This window comes from Equus asinus, chromosome 20 (genome assembly GCF_041296235.1).
Source record: "Equus asinus isolate D_3611 breed Donkey chromosome 20, EquAss-T2T_v2, whole genome shotgun sequence".
Lineage (NCBI taxonomy): Eukaryota > Metazoa > Chordata > Mammalia > Perissodactyla > Equidae > Equus > Equus asinus.
The window spans coordinates 66,531,187-66,546,439 of NC_091809.1; the positions used below are offsets into that span (position 1 = coordinate 66,531,187).

At 41.0% G+C, this 15,253-nt stretch overlaps 1 protein-coding gene across 1 annotated transcript in view; it reads right to left on the reverse strand.

The window, feature by feature from the left end:
- Positions 1 to 259: 259 nt before the first annotated feature.
- PIWIL4 (piwi like RNA-mediated gene silencing 4) overlaps positions 260 to 15,253 on the reverse strand; it is a 36,914-nt gene continuing 21,920 nt past the window's right edge. The window contains exons 11-20 of the mRNA XM_070490432.1: positions 13,811 to 13,995; positions 11,686 to 11,758; positions 9,096 to 9,296; positions 8,028 to 8,131; positions 5,761 to 5,831; positions 4,218 to 4,371; positions 4,089 to 4,115; positions 2,416 to 2,541; positions 2,157 to 2,304; positions 260 to 1,458 (exon numbers count right to left, since the gene is read on the reverse strand). Coding sequence (XP_070346533.1) covers positions 1,342 to 1,458; positions 2,157 to 2,304; positions 2,416 to 2,541; positions 4,089 to 4,115; positions 4,218 to 4,371; positions 5,761 to 5,831; positions 8,028 to 8,131; positions 9,096 to 9,296; positions 11,686 to 11,758; positions 13,811 to 13,995 — 1,206 coding nt within the window. The 3' untranslated portion in view covers positions 260 to 1,341. The remainder of the gene's footprint in view (positions 1,459 to 2,156; positions 2,305 to 2,415; positions 2,542 to 4,088; positions 4,116 to 4,217; positions 4,372 to 5,760; positions 5,832 to 8,027; positions 8,132 to 9,095; positions 9,297 to 11,685; positions 11,759 to 13,810; positions 13,996 to 15,253) is intronic.

Here is a 15,253-nt window from a genome sequence, read left to right on the forward strand (position 1 = left end):
ATGGAATTTAGTACACGGGTGGAGAGCCTTCCACAGGAGCACAGACAGGTCCATTCATGATACTGTAGAGGAGGAAGAAATTTGCCTCTACCCTTCTGGGTTCTTCTGGCTGATCTAAATTAAACTGACATGAGACAAAATAACAGGAGAAAATCAAACAAATTTAATAACACGTATACATGGGAGAATCCCAGAAAAACTGAGTAACTTGCCAAAATGGCCAAAGCTACGACCTTAAATACTATCTTCAGATAAAGACAAAGGAGGATATTGGGAGTAATGGTTTGGAAATTCAAAGGGGAGGAAGGTAAATCATATGGAGATGGAAAGCAAATGTTTGGTAAATAAATGTCTGCTGTGTCTTGCAATGACTATGAGACATGGAGGGGACTTTGATCAAATGGGCCTTGCTGGTTCCTCCCTGTCCATCACACCTAGTTCATGTTATACTATAGTTATCTATGGCGGTAGCTCCTTCCTGAAACAGGCCTTCTATCTTAAATTCTTTTAGCCAGTTAGGGGGAAGGTCCAAGTTTCTTCCTGAGTCTTTTGTTCTTAAAAATAATCAAGCCAAAGAGACACATTTTGGGGTAGCAAATTCTGCTCCCTGACAATAACAAGGGGAGGGGAGGGCTATGCACACAGATGCCCTTAGGTGGGTAGAAGGAATGGCAGGTTCTCTTCTGATGGAATCTGCTTTCTCAGTGCAGTAGGAAGCGAGGTCATCAATGAGAGTAGTTGCTATTAGGTGAAATAAAGTAACATCAAGAAAGCAAGTGATATGTTCGGTTTCAGAAATATAACTCAAGGAGTGACGGGGATGCGGTCTAGCGATGAGTCTTTGCTGAAAACACTTAAATAATGATATTCACAAGTAACTTCAACTGAAATTCAAATAACAATAAACACACATGCAATGCTCTGAATTTTATTTTCTAAACAACTATTTAAACCACTCTACAAAATGCTCTCTAACATTATTTAAGAAAACTACAAAATTTAGGGTGAGAATTAGACCCCATTTACCTACCATCAAAACATCATGCAAACACTTATTTTCTTAGTGGATATTTAGCTTTGTGGAATTACTTACAGATGATGGTACATTTTAATTCTACATACCATAATGAGAATTCACCCCAAGCATATAACTCTTTAAAATGAAACAACATACATTTCTTTTGAACCATTTCAGATTAAGTTGTTTGGGATTTTTTTTTTCCAGAAGTTAAGACTAAGCTCCATCTCCCTTCCCCCGCCACAGTCTGGAGCTCATGGCAGATTTGTACAAAGTATACCAACTACTCCTCAGATTCCTCATCTAGCCAATGGGTCACGTCATCACAGGTAGAAGAGAGAATTGGCTAGTTCCAAACTCGGCTCTTTATGAATGCTTTGTGCCACCAGGAAGGTCAGCTTGTGTGCATACTGACACGGTGCTGGGATACTGATTAAGCCCTGAGGAGGCAAAAGGATGGACAGCAATTAAGAGGACAACTTGTTCTTCAAAGCCATTTTTCTCCCCTGAGTTTTTTCACCTACTAGTTACATACACAATAGAATGTGTTTGTGAGTAAACAATAAACTCAACCAACAAAGGGCAGCCTTGCTCATTGGGAACTTAAAACTCCCTGGGCCAGATTCGGGGGAGGGCCAGTGTGGCTTGTTGGTGCTGGGAGCTGGGACCCATCCTACTCAGGGCTAACCTAAGTTTCCTATCACTTGATGTTCCAAGGGGCTCAGAGCAAATCTTGGCCTTGGACTTTGAGAGCAGCTCTTAGCCTCATGCACAGGAACACAGAACAGAGCCATGTGTGTTACTTTCCCTCCAGACACAAATCTGAGTTGGCTTCCTCATCTGTACCATGGAAACAATACCCTGACCTCCTCTCACACTTGCATAAGATAATGTATATAATATATACTAATATATAAATACTAATCTATTATAACAGTTATTGCAATTTCATTTCTATGACAGACTGGGCTTCTCCCACCATGGACTTAAGGAGTCATTCGTTCATTCATTCATTCATTCCTCCTTTGTGAAAAGTCAGGCACTGTGCTAGGAGTAGGGATACAAAGGAGAAGTGGGTGACAACTCCTGGGTGGGAACCTTGAGTGTCAGGACTCACATAAGTAAACAGCTCACTCACCGGCCAGTTGTAGTACAGATGGCACAGTTTGAAGGTAAGCCTCTGCATGTGGTCGGGCTTCAAAGCGTTGTCATCGTAGATGACATTATAGTAGGTAGGATTAACAGTTCCCCGACAGGCGACCTGGCTGATCAAGTAAAAGTCATACCTGAAGGGAAAAACAGAATAAATGTGGGAAAGAAAGCGAACAGAATAAGGCCAAACCTGAACCACACACAGTGAATTTTTGGTTAAAAACTGATTTTCTAAGAGCACTTGCCATTCAGAACGTGTTGCTTCCGAATCCACCACGGTGCCAAGTGGTGGGTTCTGCAAGGTCCGGTTCACTTCCATAAAGAATCGTAGCATGCACTTCTTCCTGACCACGACCACCGACAGTTTGGAGCTTGGAACCAGAAAGGCAAACAAATAAGATGGAGAGGAGTAAAACCAAGCCAAGCAGCTATTTATCCTTTTGGTAATTTTTAAATGGAATAAATAAATCAATTCAGTCATTAGAAAAACATTGCAAAAATGAAGAAAATAAAAATTAACCCCCAATCTCTCTTCCCTGAGAGACACAATTTTTTAAATTAGGGATTATCCTCATTTGTTGCAAAAGTGTGGTGTATCCAGCCATTTGGTTCATTTACACCATTTAAAGCGGACAGGGAGAAATGTTTCACAGGGCAATGAACTTCAATTAGCACTTCTAAAGAAAGATTTTCCAGAATTATCCGTGGAGACAAGACTTTTTTCCCATTAGCGATAGTCCCCCGTTTTCACCTTCACTCTCCTCTCAGTTTCTGAACAGCAAAGGAGAACCACAAGTTCTTCTCACTCCTCAAATCACTGCTCCTGCAATCTGCAAAACCCACAGCTGGGAGGATGGAGGGAGGGACCAAATACACATTTGGGCCAAATGCCGAGGGACCAGATGTTAAAGTCAGTAATCAGTAAAGCTAAGGCCAAATGCAAACACTGGTCATCAAAGAAGGAACCTCTGGGAAGCAAGGGTCACTGTGTTTTAATATTTTAAGCACTGAAATTATTTTTTTTAAATGTCGATGTCTTCAATATTGAAAGTTTTGAAAGTTGACGTCATAGTGCAAGAAAACTAATGCCTCAGCACTGTCAACTGCTAAATTTTCTCCTGCTGCCCCTAAACTGCATACTTGCGATTCTGAATAGACACAGTCACCTGCGGTCAGTGGGGAGGGAGCTATTTCGGGGCTCCGGCAGTTTGGAGCAGCTGAAGGTGATCCCGCCCCCAGGCACTATGCTCTCCCTCTCTCTAACAGTCACTGATGAGGTCAAGACTCTGCTCCCTGGTGGCTGGTTGCTATGACACTTTGGTTGACGGTGGAGATGAGGGTGAAACCCTGCAGACCGAGCGCTGTGCACTGCTTGGAATAAGATGCTTTCCGAATATTTTAAGAAGCTGACTTTAAGATTATCATCCTCCTCTATTTTCCAGTTCTAATATTTTTCTTGCACTTCCACTTGACATAATCACTGAGGAAAATGTCATACTGAAATGTCGGATCTAGAAATGCAACAATGGAGCAAGGAGCTTGGTGTTGCAAATGGTCTGAGTTGCACAGGCAGCTTGGCTCTCACGGCCCGCACTCTCTCCGCACCTGCCGTAGCCCTTCACTGCACAGCAGTGCCTGCTCTTCAGAGGCTCCAGCTCTGTGTGTCGATTCGGGCCTTCAATGCGAAACCACAGCTTGTGTTTTTCCCCCAGCATGTTAATATGTATGAAGCGTCCTCACCTGCCAGCAGCGCTGCAGGCTTCCTGCTGCACCTCATGTCAGCTGCTCCGGAGCATACCTGCCTTCCTCCAGGTGCCCCCACCCACGGCCCCCAAAGCTCATACCACCCAGGCTATTTATGTAAGACGATCCCAAGTACCCCCCAATCTGGGGGAAATCACCATCCAGCTGTACTCACATGATGCAGAAACAGAGTGAAACTGAACTGCATGAAAAAAAAGATATGCCAGCATATAGTAACTTTAATCGTTATGATGAGTGTGCTATACATAATTGGGAGTGTGTGGAAAGAACACTAATTTAATACCTGGCATGTGAGTTGGCTTCCGTCACACTGCTCAGCAGCTGTGGAACTTCATATTCAATAAGTGTTTTTAGCTGACCGTCCCCTGCGCCATCACGGTACACAATTATCCGCGCTGGCAAACCATGGTTGTATTTGTACCATCTGTTGAGCGCTCCTGCAGAATTTGATGTTCGTAAGAAAAGAATGACTTGTCTAATGCCCAAGAAGAATAAAATCCCCATGTATTTCAATGTTTAAATAAGTCTGCTATTTCAGACCACTGTAAAAAAGGGTAATGCCGAATTTGAGTTGTATCTGAAATATAAAAATGGATGACCTTAGGGAACATGCCTGCATCTCTGCTATTTGAGGAATCATAACAATTTCTGCAGCAAAACATATTCTTAAACTTGGCTTCTCTCTTTAGTGAAATTTTCATATTTAAGCGGTAAATTAAAATTTAAGTCATGCAATAGACATACAAATTCCCCAAACCAAATTAATACTAATTTAGTTTCTTCAAGTCTTTAAATCCTCTCAATACAGACTGGATAATTTTATGTGATTTTCTTCTCTAATGAGCATAAATATGAAAACCTAAGGAAAGAACGAGGCTGTTGCTCTGAAAGCATCTCTTTACATGACTCCCGCCCAATGAGACCCCAAGTCTCACTGACAACATGAACTCTGAAAGCATTTCCACCCACTCTAACTAGAAACTGCCTAACGAGCAGAGACCAGACAGTAACTCCTTCTCAACAGAAACTTTTCATATGCTAGAAAAAAAATGACTAGGTTTTGAACTGAGGGGAAAGTAATATGATACAATATTTTCTTTCCATGTATATATTGCACAATTGTTTTAGAAGAGTTTATTGTCCAGGAAATTTATTTTAGTTCCATAGAAGATGATCATGTATGTCAGTCCATTACCAACGCATATCACCAAATTCAATTTTTTAGGAAAAAAAGCTTGACAATCCCCCAAATTTTTATAGATGGGAAGACACAGATCAGGAGAGCGAGTGAGTTGTACAATTCCTACTACTATGGAATGGCAAAGCCAGCTCTGGGCCAGGGCTGGTGGGGAGGCAGGAACCCCAGACACCTCTTTCTACTGCATCCCAGTGTGAGGAGGACATCCTTCCTCATCTGCTGTCTTCCCCAGCATCTCCTGCTATGCTGCCCTTCACCTGCCAGCATCCCTACTCCAATCCCAAAGGCTTCTCTCCTACTTCTAGGCTTAACACTGCTCTGTCATAAACCCGGTTTCTCCAGGGGAGGTTTCTTTTGGCCTTCAGGCTGCTTGCCAGAGCCACCAGAAGCTACAGCAGCTACCTCTTGCCTTTCTGTTTATCACATGCAGATAACAAATGTAAATTCTACAGAATCTGACTGCTGGCCTGAGTCATGACACAGCTTTGGGGGTCTCTAACTGGGTGACAGTAGACACAGGCAGGCTTGGGGAGTCTGTTTCCAGCCATCTAGTCTGCCATAGGCATGTGGACTCTCAGTCCGAAGGAACAGTCCTTGGAGCCCGCCCCCATTGCTATATTTTCAGTACCGGTCATGAAAACTTTTAAGCAATCTGCAACACCAGCTGTCGTTCTCTGAAGGATACAGCGGGAGAACCACCTAAAGTAAGAAAAGAAGAAAAGTAACGTTCAACTTCAAAATTTCTACCATAAACATACATTAATATTAAGTTAAGAAATAGAAAACAACATGTGTCCATCAATGGATGAAAGGATAAAGACGATGTAGTGTGTACACACTATGGAGTATTATTCAGCCATAAAAAAGAATTAAATCTTGCCATTTGCAAAAACATGGATAGACGTTGAGGGCATTATGCTAAGTGAAATAAGTCAGACAGAGAGAGACAAATGCTGATGATCTGACTTATATGTGAAATTAAAAAAAAAAAAACGCTCACGGACACAGAGAACAGATTGGTGGTTGCCAAACGTGGGGGTTGGAGGGATGGGTGAAATGGGCAAATGGAGTCAAAAAGCACAAACTTCCAGTTACAAAATAAATGTCATGGAAACGTAATGTGCAGCACGGTGACTATAATTAATAATACTGCATTGCATATGTGAAAGTTGTTAAGAGAGTAGTTCTTAAAAGTCTTATTTACAAAAAGAAAAGCTTTTGTAACTATGGTGACAGATGTTAACTAGACTTATTGTGGTGATCATTCACAATATATACAAACATCAAATCATTATGTTGTACACTTGAAGCTAATATAGTGTTATACATCAATTATACCTCAATTTTAAAAAATAGACATTATGAGTAAAAATCAATGCTTACAATTTTGTACATGCTATATGAGCACAGTTACACTAAAACCCTCCTCTCCCCAAATGAAATTCATTGATAAGAGAAACTAAAGCATAGTGCTGGCATCAGACATTTCTGGCTTCAAATCCTGGCTGGCATACTCAGCTGCTCTGTGACTTTGCTATGTGAACCTAAGCCTCGGTTTCCTCATCTGTACCAAGGAAATATACAAGACAGTAAGGTACTTACTACCTCACGGTGTTGTTGTGAAAATTAAAATAGACAATATATATGAAGTACTTAGCACAGTATTCAGCAAATAATAAGGAATAATAAATAGAGGCCACTATGTTATTATTATAAAGGAATTTATTAGTTTTGCAGTAGATCTATTTTCAAAATATTCAAAGATTTCTCAAGCATAAACTTCCACTTCCATAGGTGAGCATTTTGGACTTGACATCTCAGCATGATTAACTTATTTAGGTTTCAGAAACCAGTTCTCTTGCTAAAGTCGTTAATTAAATAAAAGCACTTGGAAGACAAAGATCATGACTTGATGGTAAGTATGGGTCAACATTATCAGAGTTCTCCAAATACAGGCAACAGTAATGACGCAATTAGGAATGCTGCTAACAAGCCAGAAGTCCTTTACCTGCCTGATTAACAAATGACACACATAACAGGGATCTCATACACCCTGGAATGAGGTCGGAGGCATGTTGCTACTTTTTCCTGTTTCCCACAATCCCAAATACATACCTGATCACAAGTTTAACAGAGTAAATCAAATACTTAAGTCTAGGAAGAAAACATGTTGCAAACAGCTCCTACAGCCTCAAAACGGGTTGTTTAGTTACAAATATTGAAACAGTTCTAAGAACTACAATGTAAGAAGTACTATGAGTCAATGTTTAATGCATTAATCCTAATCCTGCTCATGCTTTTAATAGCTGTGTGAAGAACCACTACATCAAGTGTCTGCAAGTCATAATGATAACAATGACAATGACAAGCATGTATTGGGCATTTACTATGGTTTGTGATGTTCTAAGCACTTTATCTTATGTAATTCCCAGAGATGAAATTGGCATCCCTGTCATCCCCTTTACACAGATGACTACACTGGGGCAAGGTTAAGTAACTAGACCTCAGACACAGAGAAAGGAAACGGCAGCTCAGGATACAAATCCAGACCATCTGATTCCACTGCTCGGCTGCTTGACATAATGTGGGTAAAATTCCTAGTGCCTAATACAATGCAGATGTTCAGAAAATAAATGCACGAGAATTTTCACATGTCCATCATTTTGGGAATATGATTGGCATATGAGCAATAGCTTGTCCTAATGTATGTATAAAAATAGTTTTTTAATGAGGCTTTATCCCAAGATTATGAATCACATTTTTATATGTAAGTAAAATTTATGACCATGTGTTCATATTTTAAAAATGAAGATTACAAGCTATTTCTTGCTGTACTGTCTTTAATTAAACCACAAATAATAATTAAAGAACATGTTAGGGTAATTTTTAATGTACCTGGTGATTCTGGGGTTCATACTGGCCACAAATCCAACCGCCACCATTCCCGTGTTGAATGCATCTTTACAGACATCAATGCCGACCACCATCAGGGACTTCAACTGTAAAATTAAAATTTCCATGATATAATGAGATGAGGTATACTTTCCCCAAGCAATGATTTAACATAAAGTTTTTTAAAAGTGGTCCCTAGGGATTAAATTATTTAAGTTAAGCTATGTGCCAGGGACATCAAGGTCCAGGTGAGGCAAATTATCAAATCAGAAACCAAGGAGACGTAAAGATGGAGGGAAGAATACAGTACGTACTTTGCGTAAGAGACTCAGTGTAGTCCAAAATAGCCACCATCCTCTGTGGGGGCGGGCAAGAGCCAGCTGTGGCTCAGGAGATTCTGGGAAAGTGGTCAATCCATTTATCCCTTGCCTCTGGGCTGAAGGAATCTGAAGAGGAATTCCATCCCTATTCTTCAGATGGCTAAGGAATCCTCGCTTGGCTAGGCACTTCCAGGAGGGGGCAGCTGGGGGAAACCGCGCACATTCTAGTGATGGATACGTCAGGGAACAGGCAACATTCCTTCACTTCTCACTCCCTCACTTCATCTCACAGTGACCATAAGGATTTTCTCAGATCACCCAACAGTTTGGAGGTTCAGATCACAGACTCTGCCAGCTCCCCAAACTCTGGGGTGGCCCCCACCCAAGGTGCAAGGCCACTCTGAGAGTTAGCACTCTGCTGAAAGCAGAGCAGGGGAGGAGCCATGGAGCACAGAGTTTCAATAGCAGCTGGGAGGTTCCAATCAAGGCTCTGCAAGTCCATGCCCACCTAGATTCTCTGTCATGAAATAATCTGTTAGCAGCTTAACCGAAGCTCCTTGAGAAGAGGGGACATGCCTCACCTTCTGGGGACCCTCACAGTAGCTCGTGTAATGCCAGAACCCAGAGCAGAGCCTTACCAAACAGAACAAATACTTCTGGGATCACGGGAAAATACCTCCTACTCTGATTTAATTTTAAAAATTAATTGATTGATTGATTACTAAAAGGAAAAGAGCGACAGATTCCTCACGGGGATTTCAACGGCCCACAGCTCGCCTCCCAGTTTACAGGTCATCTGCATGGCAATCTTGGTGGCAACACTCATCAGAATGCCCTGTTTATTCAAGGTCCGGGCAAGCACACACTGGCTCGCGACTGGGCAGTCTGAGCTCAAATACTTTTTAATGGACTCATAATAGCTCTTCTGATTAGAAGGCAGAATACACATTACCTAAAGCAAAAAAAAGAGAAGAAAAGAAAATCAATTTACTTACACTTAGAAGTAGCTTTTAAAAAAATGAATGCATAGATTCTCTAAACATCTCTCGCCCTTCGGTTCCCAAGGAGCAAATATTAACATGCCTGTAGTTCTCTTAAATGGCCTTGAAACCACTGACAATTAATCAATGCCTTTGAAAGGCCTTCTCACCAGCTGTCTTCTCTGCAAATCCCCACTGCAAACCTGCCCATCTCCCCTGGCTTTTCCTTCCTCCTCCTTTCTCTACATCATGATTCTGTGAGCCTCCTCAAATGCCCCTCTAACCTAACTCTTTCTCCAGCTCCCTCCCTCCTTCTTTTCCTGCGACTCTCCAGCTCTCATCCCCACTGCCCACTCGCTCACCTTCACCAGCAGATAAGAACTGGCTTAAACTGTGGTCTCTTTCCCATTAGGTACTAGACAACCAAAATAACAGAAACAAGAGCAAATATTTTGTTTACTGGGACTTGAGAGTCTGGATATGGCAGGAGGAAAAATAAGGAGAAAGAAACTTCAGCTCCCTGGTATTTTTAATTCCACCCATTTCTGTCTCTGTCCCTACTTCTTATTGGCCGTTTCCCTCACAGAAGGACTTCTCCTGGCCTACCTCCATCTCCTTCCCGTATTGTATTCTGTACCTTCAAAAACTTACAAGTATAGAAAAGATAGGTGCTGTCATGATTAACAGAAGAAAACAAAGCGATTTTTTAATCTGTAGAACTGTTCAAAACTATAATGTCAAGGGCTAAAATTATTTAAACATAATTAGATAAAGTAGGAAAAAATATTTTTAAATTGTCAGCAAAAGCCTCTTAGGGGCCTTCCTTCCTTCTACCCTATGAATTTGGGGCCAAGTGAGGTAGGTGGTAGAACAAGGCAGTGGCCCACTACGGACCAGGGCCAAAAAAATTGAGAGTCAAGTGAGACTGGTTACACGCTAAGGGACTGAGAAGTAAGCAAACATGTGGAGAATACTAGGAGCCATGTTTCTCACTATCAGAGAAGGGAGGGACAAATATGAAAAATGGGAACACTTTCCCACGGTGCTGGATTGGGACTGGAGGCGTGTTTAAACTTGTTTTCAATATACATTAACACATATAGTAATAAAACAGACGTAAATGTATGTGTGTGTATGTATAATAGATAGATACATACACAAATTTCCTAGCTTTGCCCATTGAGAAAGCTTAGGGGCAGTGACACCCCAGTAGCAAATAAGCACACCCAGTGCCCAGATCTTGGTTTCTAAATACTGTTCTCTACTAAAATCAATCAGGGCTCATTGGAGAAATGTCTGATTCCAGAGCTGAGGGAGGGAGGGGTGGAGGGAATGATAAAGCAAATATAAAATACCAACAATTGGGGAATCTGGGTTGAGAGTATATGGGAGTTCTTTGTACTGTTCTTGCAACATTTCTGAAAGTTTGATTTTTTTGAATAAAAAATAAATGCTTTTAGGGTGAGAATCCTTTTTACCATAACATCCTTATGGACCATTTTTTGGTGTCTGACTGAAAAAGAAACAAAGAGGAAGCTAAACTACTTTGCACGAGAGATGACGGGGAATGTCGGGAGTTGGGATGAGTGAGCTAGGAAGCTGAGCCGAGGAGGCAGGACAGGAGAGCACTACAATATATTGGGAGGTGAGGCCTGGGTGAAAAGTAAACACTTCTAAGAAATCAGAATGGTTGAGAGATTTTTATGAACAGGGATGTCAATTTTAACTTGTCTGGAATGTTGGGGTGTGACATAATCATGCCTTGGCCCCAGACCCACTGCAAAGTCAGCTACACACCAAACACGCACACATGCACGCATGCACACACACACATACACACATGATACTCTGGGAGATGAGACAATTGCGGATGTCCCACAGAGGGACGCAATGCAGGAGGAAATGGCACCGGTGAAAGATGAGACACACAGAGGGCAAGAATTCAGAGGAAGCAGGAACTTGGGGCCATTGGCGACATGGAAAAACCTAAACGCTCCAAGAATCCCCTGAAACACTGGGGAGAACACGGGGTGCCCCAACATTTATGGGATGAGGTGGGAATCAATTTATCTTAAATCTTAAGTGAAAAATACCCCCAACAAGCTGGAAAATATGCAAACATCCACAAGGCTGATACAGGGCTAACAGCAGACATTTAAAAATTAATATTAGAAATCTGAAAGGGAGATAAAATATTGATTAAAGTACTAAGACTAATACTTTCTTAAGTGCTTGAGGAAATGCACAGCAATTTGCAAACACATCATGGGAGAATATTTTCGGATTCCTTCTTTCAATTTTTGCCTTCTAAAGAAAAAATAAAAATAATACATCAAAACACAAAGATTATCCTCTACTTACCAACTGAACATCAGGACCAACATGTTTCTGTATACTGGTAAGGAATGCTGCTGGATTTTCTTGTACTTTTATGCTACATAAAAAGATGAATTTTGAAGATACATAATTCCCTTCTTAGTAGCATATATCATCAGGACTTAAAATAATACAAATGGATTTTTACAACAGACTAGGAATTTGAGGAAAAACTTAGAAGAAAGTGAAAACCTTTTGAAGTCCAAAATTGTTTCTCCCACTACAAGACACACCCAAAACATTTAACAATCATTTTTATGAGCTTAAAAAATCATTTGGTGGAAAATGAAATTTCTTCAATTGCATGGAATCCCTACAATTAATTAATTCTGTTGTTCAAAACGGGGTTGAAAGTGAAGTTTTGAAATCACAAGTCTCAATATCGAGCGTCTGAAACAGGGTTCAAGTGAAACTGGGATTAAGATTTCTCTAATACTGAATCTGAAGTTCCAGGGGAACTTAAAAATAAATGTTTCAAAAATCATCAGGTTAATGAGACCCAGATATTCAGCTAATCTGCATATTTTAGACTGAAAGGTTTTTTCCTTAGTGGTAGCTTGTTTGGAGCCTGGAATATTTAGCTTTGATCAATCGATCAACCAATAAAACTTATCAATTAGCTGTTCTGTGCTTACATCATGTTAGGGACCAGAGGCTACAGAAGTAATTTCCACACAGAGGGATTTACAGATCTAGTTTCTTTATGGACAATCAGCCTCTCATACCTGTATGTGACTGGACTGTCCCAATGCCCCATAGCATTGTAAAACTTGCCCAGTAGGTGGCAGGACCACTGCCTCCTGCTTGCTGATTTTAACTGAGCTGCGGGAATGGCCTGCAACTAAATGTTTCTGACTCTTCCAATTCAATCTCTTGCACGCAGACTCAACCGCTCTCTTACTGTCCAATCCTTCTAAACTCATCAGGTAAACACTTCGGATGGGAGAAACTATGCATATAAATCTAACAGGTAAATAGATACTTCATGGGAAAGAAAAAGGATGGAATAAAATATGGGCTGGCAAGAATAGAACATGGGCAGGGGCTTGTTTGTGGAACTCGTGTAAGAGCGAGCCCGTGACGCCCGCCCAGGGTCTGCTGACTGTGGCTCCTTTCATTCATCTCTTCCTGCTTTGTTAGCTCGTGGGTGAAGAGAAATTAGAGCAGGCGAAACTCAAACCAGGTGATTTGTTAACAGATTTGATAAGAGGAGAACTCTACACTACGATGTAAAATGAGATTTTGGGAATATCTATGCTTTTCAACAATGCTTGCACTGCCAATGTAATTAATTAGTAACCACGTGTTTAAGTATAACTTCCCACCATGCCAATTAGGACATTTGCACCTCCACTGGAACAAAGAAAATGAAGTATTTATTGCTCCTTACCAAGCATATCAAGCTCAATAAAATGAAGCATGACCAACTTTATGGCTTTTCTAAAGCAAAACAATATCCAATTTAACTGTGATTATGTGTATATATATGGATCCCTTACTAAAGTGCAAGCAATTTATTTATCTTTCTCATCTCCAATAACTGGCATAGCGTCTAGCATACAGTAGATACTCAACAAATGTTCAAAAACTAAATGAATGACTTCGGTTTTAACAGAAAACTACTTAAATGACTAATCATGCTATAGTAACAGAATCAGAAAAGCTTATTTCAGATCTATTTTTACCTTAAATTTCAAAGCATAAAATGTATCAAATAAGTCAGGAAATGCAACTTTTATTTTTTAATATCCTGCTTAAGTTTTATAAATAACCAATAGGAAAGAATTAAGGAAAAAAGGTTGGGAAGGCAATAGATTGATTTATTAAGGATTTATACCCAAACTAGTACTGAAAAGATTTTGAAGTAATGAGACTATTGCTTAAAAAACTGTGAAAAAAGTTTTACAAGACCAACATAAAATATACTTCAACTGAATAAAAATTTAATCACCGTAAAATCTACTTGTAACTATTTTCTTAGCACTTTATATTAGGAAAATTTACTGAGATGAGGAAGCTTTTGTAGCTCTGTCAGCCATTATTTCCTATCTTCTAACCAAACCAAATTAATATATGGAAAAGGTTGGGATGATTTTCAGTATATTCTCACATTTTGGGGTAGTCCACATTAAACCCCACGGAACTTCCAACTCTTCTCAAGCAGTTCAGAAAGTTCTCAGTTGCATCTTCTGCTCTGTTACTACATATAACCAACCATTTATTCAAAGGTTGTGTGCTCAAAATCTTGCAAGTTCGCAGATCCTTGAACCAATCAGCAGCCGACAAAGGTTGACACTGAGGAAAATAATGATCATGAAAGGATTGAACACATTTATTCAGAGAGCAATTAAATAAAGACAGTGTGGAGATGGTCCATCTTTGTCATAACAGAACTATTCATACAGTCTGGTATTCACAGACTTCAAACACCGATACAAGCAGGGCACATCTGACAGAATACAGGTGCTTCCCGAGTGGAGGCATCTGAGCATCATCCCTGGGTGGCCACTCTCTGGCTGCAGACCCTTTGGCAAATCCCCTTACCTCATGGACCTCTGCTGCGTGCAAAGAAACGTGTCTGGTTCAAAGATCCCTAGGTTCCCTTACAGTTCTAAGACTCTACGACCTTTATCATGAACGGCTCAGGCAAGGGGGCTGTCCAATTTGGTCTCTTTATTTCAGGCATGTAGATATCTCAGATAGAAAATGCTGATTATTGATACTCCAGGTCGTCATACTAAAACTAACAAATCCTACGGGGCAGTTAAGAATACACATTATGCTAGGAGTAGGCTACATCTAGGAGCAAAGATGAGACCAGGACACAAGCTCCTTTCTCACTCTTGGAAGTTTCTCCAGGTGACCAGGAAAAAGAAGCTCCCTGCACTGAAGAGGGAAGACTTTAGACTGGTCACTAGCCCTCTGCTTATATCCATGGACTGGAATCAAATGGAAATGTCACTGCTGGGAAGAGCCACTGCTTGAATTAAAAAGGACCACACTGGGGCCAGCCTGATGGCATAGTGGTTAAGTTCAGGTGCTCTGCTTCAGTGGCCCAGGGTTCATGGGTTCATATCCCGGGCACAGACCTACATACCACTCATCAGGCCAAGCAGTGGCAGCATCCCACATACAAAATAGAGGAAGACTGGCACAAATGTTAGCTCAGGGCCAATCTTCCTCACCAAAAAAAGAGACCACACTGTAATCTAATCTCTTACTACTCAAAGTGTTGTCTTGTAGCAGCATGACTATCTCCTGAGAGCTTGTCAGAGATGCAGAGTCCCATTCCAGACCCACTGAATCAGAATCTGTAAGCTAACAAGTTCCCAGGTAACCCATGTGTACATTAATGTTTAAGAAGCACTGTGCAATCCCCTTGTTTTACAGACTCCAAAGCTGTAGCTGAGAGAGGTTAGGGAGCCAGTCGGTGGCAGTGACAGGTTTAGAATGCTGGTCTTCTTGACACTGCCATCAGGGTACTTTCCACCAAGCACTCTGACTTCCAACCACCTGCCATCCTCATGACGCCGTCCATCAGGTGGCCAGGCAG